Here is an 11,422-nt window from a genome sequence, read left to right on the forward strand (position 1 = left end):
TAAGGTCGGTCAAAGGAAGTTTGTACGATACGGAAGTGTAATAGTCATTGGGGAATGAATCCACGGCTTGAGTTCTGGGAATAGGAGGGAGAGAGAGAGAGAGATATTTAACTGTGGCTAGCTTATAGACGGCGCTGAAAAATCCGGCTATGCTTCTTGATTAAGATTGTAGCTCGATTGAGCTTTGAATATTCAGAGTGGCAACGAGCTATTGTTTTTTATTCTTTATTTCCATTTAAATTTAGTGAAAACCAATACAATAGAATATTAACACAAGACAAAGAAATATGAAAATGAAAAAAAAATGTATAAACCTGTGTAATATGTATCTCTCTATTTAAAAAACCGAGTCTTTTTCTAAAAAATAAAAAATAAAAATTTAGTTATAAAAGTTTTCATATATATATATATATATATATATATATTAGATTACAAACAACATTCATTCGGTCACTTCACTCGCCCCAACAGCCCCCGCAAAATGAAAAATACTGGTTTCCCTCTGAAAATAATGAAACAGAAAGTCGAAGATAACCACTTCAAAATGAATAGAGGCAAATCTATTTCTTTCTTCCACTTGTTTTTCTTCCTATCTCTTTTGATCACCCATCTCTCTTTCTCTCATGTCCTCGCTGATTCCCACTTCGAAGGATTTGACGCCGAAGACGATGACGCTGTCGAAGAACAACCCTTGGACCACCGTTTCATCCGATCGCCTCCTTTAACTCAGTCCGACTCACAGGCCACCCCAGATCCTGAAACTCAAACCAATCCCGATCCCAACCCTTTTCCCACTTCGGATCCTCCGCCCAAATTGGATCCTCAAAAGCCATCCACTGCCACTTTCGAGTACTGGGATGAGGACGAATTCGAGGGCTTACCCGTCGAACAACAGTCACCGGAACCTCCAAAAATTACTGAAAATGCCACGCCCGACAACCCAGATCCAAAAACAACCGCAAAACCCCAAAACGCTATGGTTTCCAAAAAGTCCTATACGGTGGAGATTATCTGTGGGTCTTTCTTGATTGTTTTTATAATCAATTACTTCACTGGTAAACGTGAAAACGAGAACCTTGCGTTGGCATGGGCTGCGAAATTTGCTACAAAAGGTTCGATCTTTGAGAAAAATTTCAGTCTTTTAGGTGTGGGAGAAGGGGAGGACTCGCCATTACTTTTAAAAGAAGGTCAAAACGTGTTCAAATTCTATGCGAGTGGACGAAGATACTGTCTGGGATTGTTGGCAACTATGGAGTTGAAGAGCAGGCATGATTTAATATCGAGATTGTTTAATTTAGTGGTGCCGTGTAAGGATGAGATTACTTTTGAGGTTTATATGAATGAAGAAGCAATGGATCAGGTGGTTTTTGCTGTGGCAAAGAAGAAGGCGGCGAAAGGGATGCAAAAAGAGGTTAGAGATTTACAGAGGTTTGCTGGGTTGGTGGCGAATCCTAGTGGAAGGAAATGGGTGGCGGAGGAGCTTTCTGTGATCTCTGAATCGAAGGAGGTTGCTGGGGATTTGATTACAGAGGCTGTGCTTGAACAGGTTGGTTGGTCAAGCTCTTGACTTCTGTTGATTTTATTGTTTCTCCTGGCTCTGGGTCCTGATTTATTTAATTGAATATTTTATCTGTCAATGTGTTACGTATATTGGATTTCTTAAGTTACTCATTTGAATTACGAGAGTTTGGTTGATTGATAAAGAAAGTGGATTTGTGGGGGACTAATGCATTGGTGTCGTTAGGTGCTTCTTTGTGGCCGGTTTTTATTTTTCTTTTGATTTGCTATGTTTTATTTCTGCGATGTAGGATGATAAGAATTTGTAACTGAAAGTGGTAGATTATAGCTTTTCATGTGTTAGATCTCTATGGTTTTCGTTGGGCTACATGCATGGTTCATATGGCTTTAATTATTGGAGCATATAGTTTTATGAGATTCTCTTCTCTGTGCTCTCTTTTGTAATCACACTAAGTGATTGTCAGCATCAGGGTACTTTAGCTGATTAGTCAGGCATATCAGATTCAGAGGCAAGTGTAGAAAAATTAAGTTCATGGTCAGTCAGAATCACCAGACAGGATTTTCATGTGATTTTATGTTTTGAGGGGGCTGATGATGAACAGCCACTTTAATAAGTTCCAAACATTTATTGTGCTAGTAGGATGGAATGGGTAAAACATTGCTGCATTAGTAGTAAATCAGTAGTTTCTGCTAAATTTGCTGGTGATTTCATTTTTGTAATTAAAGAAGTTTGCATGATCAGGCTTTATCTAGGATTTCGACCTTGTTAGTTTCCTAACTTTGTAAGGTCAATGCCCTTTCTTTCCTCCTCTCTTTTGGTTCATCAATTTGCTGGTGGTTAGAAGCAGGACTCTTCTTGATTGTTGAATGGATGGCTGGGAACTTGCGACGGTTTGTCTTAGGGATTTTCCATCCTTCTATGGTCTTAAGTCTCTTCCTTTTTTTCAATGTTTTTCTCCTTATTAAATCATGGTAATAAGGTCCTATTAAATTCCACGGCTTATGGACAAAGGCAAAAGCATCAAATTATTCAAGGTGCAAGCATGTGAATAATACTGTTGAATATCTAGATGTTAAAGTTGCCAGCCAATCATCATACTTATTATTATTATTATTTGGTGGGGGTAGGAGAGAGTGGAGAATATGATTATTTTTATTAGGATTCGCTGATCCATTATCTTTAGGTTCAAGTTTACTGGAGATGATATGAGCTTGGTATCTAGTGCATTTTGTGGTTCTCGTGTAATTTTCCTGTTCATACTACATTCTTGGGCCCATTGTTATTAACCATTTATTGTTATGTTGAGATTTGCTCCAAATTTGCTCGACAGCTCACTAGTTGTTTTAACTTGTTCAAAATCAATTGTGATTCATAATCTGCAGGTTTTCAGTGACAAAGCTTTTGAGAAATATGGGAAGGGTTTCATTTCGATGCATTTTTCAGATCAACATCCTGGCACACACAAGAAGATGCTCTTGTTTAAGTTTGCCCTCCCTGATGCTAACCACATGGATGACATGACTCGCTTGGTGGCTCTTGTGCCATACTACATTGATTTAATCGGGCGGTACAAGCTCAGCTCACAGGTGGTTCAGCTGTAAATTATCTTATGCATCAAATATACAGCATATGTCAATTTGGTAATGTTCTTAAAATTGTGTTTTTTTTTTCCCTATTGCAGGCTCGATCCAAAACCGAAGCAGCTAGAGTGAAGGCTGCTCAAGAGACATACAAAGAACTTCAAAATGCTAGGCAAGAAGCGATGCAGAAGAAGAAGGCAGAGAGGAAAAAGATGTTAGAGGAGGCTGAGGCAAAGCTCAGTGCGGAAGCAATTCACAAGAAAGAAGCAAAAGATCATGCTCGTCAGATGAAGAAGGCAATGCCAAGAGTAAAGATGACCCGAGCTCGTTAGTGTTTTCAAGTTCCAATAGGCACCTGGCTTGACATTATTGGTATCAATCCTTAACTGTAGTTGGGCATTCTTGGCTTATATTGTTCTGCAGGTATTGGTTCCCTGGTTTCTGTATCCTCACTGCGAATGTATTTTAGTTCTGAATTACCTTAGCTACTCTCCAATATCACCACACGATTGTGAATTTTGAATGTGCCAGAGATACTGCTTCCGAAACTTCATATATTTTCCTCCATGGAGGACATTTCAGCATTTTTTTTGGAGCAATTCCCAAGTAATGATTTTGACGTTCTGGTTGTTAACTTGGTTTCCCTCTACCTAGTAGTTTACAATTGTGAAGCTAATCAAAGATGGTTGGTTATCGGTTGGGTACTTGCGGGAAATGAAAATTTTCAGAGAAGTCTAAGTCTAATGTTCTTTTAACGTGTATCAACAATTGGTCGGACATCACATGCATTTTAATTTTTAATTGGATGCTGTTAAGGACCGTTTTAGAAAAGTTTAGGAAGATAATATTAGTGCATAAGTTTTCAAAATGTATTGAATGGAAAATACTACAATTAATAATAACAATGGATGAATCAGTACCTATTTCCTACAAAATATACAAGATGGGTACTTCTTGATCAGATGCAGTTAGCATCTTTATTATCCCTCAGAAGGATGATTCTATATATTGTATTTGGTCAGGCTTGAGCATAATCCCATGCAATAAAAGTCGAGTCTATTTTCTAAGCAATGTAGCCGGTATAAAAGTTTTGAACCTTAATATTGCAGGATTGCCATTCACCAAAAGTGGATTTTAAAGAAAATCAATTACTCAGATGCTACAAGAGAACTTTAATTCTTAGAAGTTACAACTTTCGTCTTTGAAGGAGTACATAATTGCCTGATCAGAATACAGGGGGTGCAGATATGTCCATTTTGTTCAAGTAAACCTACAAATAAAAATACTGAGACTTTTACCTTGTGTCTTCTTTTTATACAAGGTCTATTACATAGAACTCCAAAGAACTCATCAACAGCTCTTACCCACCTGTAATTCCATGGAAAAGAAACCATGTAAATCGACACAAATGAACTTAATATTTCAACTAGCTACACTATCATACACAGCTGCTAGTATCTGAAGACAAAAAATGACAGATATATACAAGTGCATACATCCATAACATGATTGGTAGAGGTCGGAGCAAGGGTTGTAAGTCATGGTAACCGGATCGCCTCTGAAAAAAAAAAACCGCCGTCTGTGGGAATCGAACCCACGACCACGTGGTTAAAAGCCACGCGCTCTACCGGCTGAGCTAAGACGGCTTGTGTTGGGGTGTGCAGTTATTTTATATAACTATTTAATGTGAAAGGTCAAACTTCCAATTGAACACAAACTTTTATTCTGCTTAATTAATGAAAATTTAAGACTTAAAACGAAATTTGGTGGTTTAGTTACGAATCTCTATTATTGCTATTTATGGTTTAGGATGGTACCATGTTATAATTGTGAAAGTGATGTGAACAATAGTGTTTAAAAGCTAGGTAATGACTTTCAACAAGAAATCCTGTAATTAGATGTGAAGTTGTTAACATTTTAGAATTGCCAACATAAAAAACTACAGAAAGGCATTAGCTCAACATCGGACTATGAGATTTCTGCTTGGAGATGCTCATTTTGAAGATGCTAGAACTGGAAAGTGGAACTGTTTCGCTTTAACTTATGTGGAAAAGAATGATGAAAAAAGTCTTTCCCTAGATAAATTTGGAGTTCGCTCCGCAGGAAATGTTCTCTAAACATTGATTTATGGCCGTACAGTTGCTGAGTACCCTAAAAAGTAATCATTACTCATTACCCATTACTGGCAATTCACATCACATGTGAAAATGCTCCTTTTTAAACAGTTTTATATGCATATTCGCACTCAGGGCCGCAAAGAACAGTTAAAGAAAAAAAACAAAAAACAAAACAAAACCAAGGTTTTAAAAGTTTTAAAAGTTTAAAATACTATATTGCGGTCTGCTACGTCACTCATTTTTTAATTTCAACAATGTTTAACTCATTTTTTTAGTTACATGAAATATTTTAATTGGTAGGTTATATTCTCTTCTCAAAAAACCAGCAATATGTATCGTTGTTATATCAGAAAGCAAAATGAAATTCACTGCAACAGTAGTAGAGATTATTATTATAAACGATACATTAATATTCGTAAATTATTTAAATTTAATTTGAATAAAATTTAAATTTGACTCGATTATTATCGAATCAAGTTCGAATTTGAGTAATTTGACTTATCGATTAAATTGAGTTTAAATGTTTTTATATCTAATTGAAGTAGCTCGTGAGTTTAATCGAATTTATATATTTTAATATATTTTAACTATTTTAATTAATAAATATTTAAAACTCAAATTAAAGTTTTAATAAAAATAATCGAATTTTTATCAAATATAAGAATCGAATTTATTTTTAAATATAATTGAGTCTAATCAAATGAGTTTAAGTAATTTAATTTCTATTTTGAATTGAGTTTAAATTAAAAAAAATTTTGATTAAATATCAAACATCAAATTTTAAATCAAATTTAAATTTAAATTTAATATTATATCAACTCATATAATCTTATAATAAAAATAAAGGAGAGCACCTTAACAGGCCAATGGTTGGCTACCAGTCTAGGAGGAAGTTTGTGTTAAGCTGTCGTTTGTATTAAGCTGTCTGACAAAGTTAAAAATCTAAAATCAAAGTAGAAGTTAAAGGTGGATTAAAAATAAAAGTTCATAGATTTCTTTTTATTATTGTGCTTCGTTGCTTAAACCAATACTAAAAAGATTTAAATAAGAGAAAAAGGAAAAATTTAATGATTATACCTCAAAAGGAGGAGCTATTTATTTTTTATGCGATGAGAGCGCTAGGTTTGGAAGGCTTGAGCTTTGAAAGTCGAATTTAGAGTAGATAATGCTAACCTAACTTGAACTGATAGATTAAAATTCAATTAAAAAATGACAAATTAATATAATCAGGAGCTTTCAAATGAAAGGTTAAATTGATTGAATTAATTTAAATCTTTAAGTTTCATATCGATTCATAATGTCAACTCAAATTAAAATACCTTTCCTTTTTACTAATGAATCATCATCTAAAAGAATTAATTTTACCCTTATAATCATAAAATACGATTAAGATAGATGGAAATATTTCAAATTTTAGCTAGCACATACAGCTTTTAAAAAGCTTAGAATTACAGAACTCTTTTTATTAATTAAATTAATTTTTTAATACAATATATTTAAAATTAAATTTGATAATTTAAAATTCAAGATGATGATATAATATGAAAATAATATAAATAAATAATTAAAAATTAATATGATTTAAAATTTTAAAAATTAATAAAATAAAAAATTATATTTTATATTTTTAAGTTTATATTATACATGTTTTTTATATAAAATATTAAATAAATATAATATTTTATATGAAACGAATTATTAAATTTATTTAATTTGTGTAAAGTGAAAAAATATAAAAAAATCAAAATAATACAATAAAAACAAAGATTATTGTCATCATCGTATATTTACAGTTTACCTTGCGAGTGATTTGATGGACGTCAGGACGGCATGGCAGCCATTTGTGGGTCTTTATTTGTGATGATTTATTTTTTTTTTCACCTTAACAAAAACAGACAAGGCGTGTAGGACAAAACAAAATAGCACAACAGAAAGAAAAAAACATGGGGTCTCTTCCCTCATCCTGTTCTTATCAACTCATTGCAAGCGTCAGGATCTGTCACCAAACTTATCATCAAGATTTTCATAACCACACCAGCTTTTTCAACCAAGAATGTCCCACCACGTGCTTTGTTCCATCTCTCGTACCTGCTCCTTTTTTTTTGGGTTCAGCGTCTTACCAAACGCCAAGCTGGGATTGCATTATTGCAAATTTTTGTGTTTTATTGTAGTGTTTTTTTTTTATTCGGAAAAAATCTGGACAAAAGATCCGATTTATACTTAAGGAATCGGGGAAAATGTTTATTTATAAATTCAGAAAGTCAAAATTGATTTGAGATATACGAGTAGCATCTAAATACGCTTTAATTATTTGGTTAAAGTTAAAAAATAGTTAAGATTAGAATTAAATTAGATTTAATTTTATTTTTTAAAATAATACATAAATTAATATTTTTAAAATTTGAATCAAATTTTTATACGATATTAATTAAATTGAATTCAAATAATTTGATTTAATATTTTTTAAATTTAATTTTTTATATAATATTTTAATATGATTTTAAATATATTTAGGTATAGAATAATTATTTTATTTTATAAAAAATTTAAATATATATATAAAAGTTAATAAAAATATATAATTTAATTTAATTTTTTTTATTTTTTATTTTTTAATTTAAAATTCGATACGAATCAATAGATATATTTAATATTTAAATTTAATTTAAATTAAATAAAAAAATTGATTTGAAAATAATTAAATATTAGGATTTTAAATTGATTTTCAATTTTTTCGATTTCTTTAATTGAAGTTCTAGAAGATGGAAGAAATGAAACAATGACCAATATTAGGATATTGAAATTATCAATTTGAAGCCTAATTTAAAACTTAATTCATTTACTTCATCTATGCATGTCATTCAATAATTTTAAAAATTAAATTTTAATATTCACAATTTTTTTCTTAAGTCACCAACTCTTTATATTAAAAGAAAAAAAATTATTAATTTGAAATCCCAATGTCATCAATGAGTATGGAAATAAAAGTTTTGATGATTTTCAAGAATCTTAGAAAGTTCATACTAGGGCATGCGAAATTGAAAATTGTGAATGACAATATTTCAAGAGCAAGAAATGCCAACATATTAGGTGGATTGTCTTTTTCATAAATCTAAATTAAACACAGCACCAAATAATGCAAGTTTGGGACAATAAATAGTACTCTTGTCTCATAATTAGTTCACATGCCAACCTGATACGTTTGTTCTTTATATTTATAAAGCCCCCCCACCAAAAATAATAATAAGATTAAAACAAAATAATGCATTATCTAAGCTCAAAGATGATATTAGATTTGAAAATTTTGGTATGAAAAAGAATTCAATCATTCAAATATTGGATTTTCTAAGATACTATGTTCAACACGTTAAAAACAAGATTAACATTGTAACATAGTGATTTGACATTTGAATAGAAAATTTAAACTCTACATTCAAAAGACTTCATCGGGAGATGATGAACAGCCTCATATGTGTATATATATATATATATATATATATATATATATATATATATATATATACACCTTGCCAGGTCAAATAAGTTGGACAATTTGGTGCAATGAGCTAAGATCGGGATCGAAGACTCCCCAACAACTTTTTGAAACCATGTGCTAGTATTTTTCTCCTAAGTATGAATGATGAGACTCATTATCTTAAAGCTATGCTGCATGTAATTAAGATTGGGAAGTTTTTTTTTTTTTTTTAATAATAGAACCAACTGAAGAACATAAATGATCCAAGAGTCAGAAAAATTACTACAAATTTGTTTTCTTTTTTTTTTTGGCGGGGGGGGGAGGACAAGGAACAAAACTCGAGTAATCAAAAACATTTGAAAACCTTTTAGTCAGAAGCCCTTAATTGCACCGACAAGGAGTGTACGAGTTAAATTTTCTGAAGAAAAAAAAATTGAAAATGCAAATCACGTGCTTCATTTTCAATTAGTATAATGAAAGAATAGTTTTTGTGGATAAGATCTCAGAGCGGAATATGACGAAACTAAAAGAATCCAAGAAATTAATGAAAAAGAAAAAGAAAAAAAATGTCATTTATTTCTTGTCAGACACCACGTTGTCTCCTTCCACCTTTAGTTTTTCCAGATTTTCCTCTTTTCTTCATTGCGGTAACTTAATTATTTCATTTTTGTTGATTATACAGTAAAATTTTCAGCTTTATAAAAGGGTTTATCATAGAACTCATTTGCCAAGTATTGTTAGTTTCACTGCAACATTTCAAAGAGAGAAGCTGTTTAGAGAAGAGAAAAAAGGGAGAGGAAGAGAAAGCATGGGAAGTGTAGGAGAGATAGAAGAGATGCAATGGTTGTCTTCTCCAACTTCAACCTCACCAACCACACTGCCTTCATTGTCTTTGAACCATGTTTCTTTTGTTTGCAAATCAGTGAGTAAATCAGTGAGGTTTTATGAGGAAGTGTTGGGATTTGTTCTCATCAAACGCCCTTCTTCTTTCAACTTTGAAGGAGCTTGGTATGCCTACTATACCACTCTTTAATCTCTTAATTTTGTTTGTTAAAATCATAATTAAATTAAGCTGTTGTGTTTATCACTTCTTCTTTACAGTTAAGATCATAAAAATCTTCATATTTCAAAGAGCTTAAGCTTCAGGTTTGAAGCATTTAGTTTTCACCTTTTTCTCTCTTTTTTTTTTTTTTTTGCATTTATTTGTCTTCAAAATTTATGAATTTAACTCAAAACAATATGACTAACCATAATTGAAAACTGAAAAATGGGCATTATTTCAGGTTGTTCAACTACGGAATAGGCATCCACTTGCTAGAATCAGAAAGTGTTCCAACAAAGAAAGAAAAAATCAATCCAAAAGACAACCATATTTCATTCCAATGCTCTGATATGAAGCAGGTGATGCGGAAACTTGAAGAGATGAATATCGAGTATGTAACAGCAGTAGTGGAAGAAGGTGGGGTTGAAGTAGATCAGTTGTTTTTCCATGATCCTGATGGCTACATGGTTGAGATTTGCAACTGTCAAAACCTTCCTGTTCTTCCACTTTCCTCTTGCCCTCTCAAGCTACCCAATTCTGGCAGAAACCATGCATTTTCTTCATTATATGGTAGGTTCTGTTATACATTTCGCCGTATTTATTGTTGTCATTGCCTTGAGAAGCTGACCGTTAACATGTGTCGGAAACTACAGGGAAGCGAAGCAGGGAGGCAGCTTGTTCTGGAATGGCGGCTCTGATGATGGAAAACTTGGTCATTGACTTGCTGGACATATCAATTTGACAGAGCTGAACAGAGATCAGCGTGGTTGTGAGTTTGTTGGTCGTTGTCCTGCACTGGTTGTATTTCATCAATGTTATAAATGTGTGTAGACACCCCGTTCTGAACGGGGTTCTAATTAATTTTGTTTTTGTTAATAAAAATAAAAATAAAAATAATAAAAAAGAAAAATTAGTGGTTGAGTTTTATTGAATTGAAAAGTTTGAATTGGATTGAAGAGTTTGAATTGAGCTGAAAATTTGGCGTTGAATTTAAAGGATTTTTTTTTTTTTTTCAGTTTAAGTTATTAGATTTTAAACCCTATAAATATAAACTTGCATCAAACCCAAAAAAAAGATACAGACAGATTAAAGAAAAAACACGTAAAGGAAGCCAGAGAATGCAAAAATTTGTTGGGAGTTTTTTTATGTCAAAGAAGTTTTTTTTATGAAAAATTTTTTAAAAATTTTAATTTTCGGTGAAAATTTCAAGTGAATTTTGAAGATTTCGGTGAAATTTTTAGTTTTCAATGTAATTACTAGTTTTCAATATCAGTTTTTTAAAAATTGGTAAATTTTTTATAATTCAATCAAGATTTAAAAGTGAATTTTTAAAATTTGATGAAGATTCAATAGGTGTTTTTAAGTTTTAAAGAAAAAATGAAAGAAAAAAAAAGAAGAGAGAGATAAAATGAAATATAAGGAAAAAAATAAAATTTTTGCTTTTTTATACCTTATCGAAATAATGTCATTTTGATGTTTAATTCAGTCCAAGATTCACGTGTTTTTTTTTTGGGTTAATCTAATCAAAGAGTTGACTCTCTTTTTTACTTGCATCCCCATCTTTGGTTTCGGTCGAACTGAGTCGTAAGTTGAAGCATTCTAACTGTTTTCCTTTTTTTGAAACCAAGCAGCATTGCTAGCTGTCAAGCCGAACAGTTTTTATTTTGGTATTTTATTTATTTATTTATT

General features: G+C 31.8%; 2 protein-coding genes and 1 non-coding gene across 3 annotated transcripts; 2 read left to right on the top strand and 1 right to left on the bottom strand.

Annotated features, from left to right (window-relative positions):
* The first annotated feature begins 412 nt into the window (after positions 1-412).
* Positions 413-3,683, top strand: LOC111298195 (uncharacterized protein At5g49945-like). Its single transcript, XM_022892943.2, has 3 exons — positions 413-1,546; positions 2,902-3,105; positions 3,201-3,683. Exons 1-3 carry the CDS (start codon positions 482-484, stop codon positions 3,429-3,431), a joined length of 1,500 nt encoding a protein of 499 aa, XP_022748678.1. The 5' UTR covers positions 413-481; the 3' UTR covers positions 3,432-3,683.
* A 989-nt stretch (positions 3,684-4,672) lies between these two features.
* Positions 4,673-4,745, bottom strand: TRNAK-UUU (transfer RNA lysine (anticodon UUU)). The gene has a single exon. It is a non-coding gene; the product is annotated as a tRNA-Lys (tRNA).
* A 4,661-nt stretch (positions 4,746-9,406) lies between these two features.
* LOC111298780 (glyoxylase I 4-like) lies at positions 9,407-10,665 on the top strand. The gene is made up of 3 exons (XM_022893506.2): positions 9,407-9,699; positions 9,975-10,303; positions 10,387-10,665. The coding sequence occupies exons 1-3, from the start codon at positions 9,500-9,502 to the stop codon at positions 10,473-10,475; spliced, it is 618 nt and encodes a 205-aa protein (XP_022749241.1). The 5' UTR covers positions 9,407-9,499; the 3' UTR covers positions 10,476-10,665.
* Positions 10,666-11,422: the final 757 nt, after the last annotated feature.

Source organism: Durio zibethinus, chromosome 16, assembly GCF_047325235.1.
Source record: "Durio zibethinus cultivar Kanyao isolate XHJ-2024 chromosome 16, ASM4732523v1, whole genome shotgun sequence".
NCBI classification, from domain to species: Eukaryota; Viridiplantae; Streptophyta; class Magnoliopsida; order Malvales; family Malvaceae; genus Durio; species Durio zibethinus.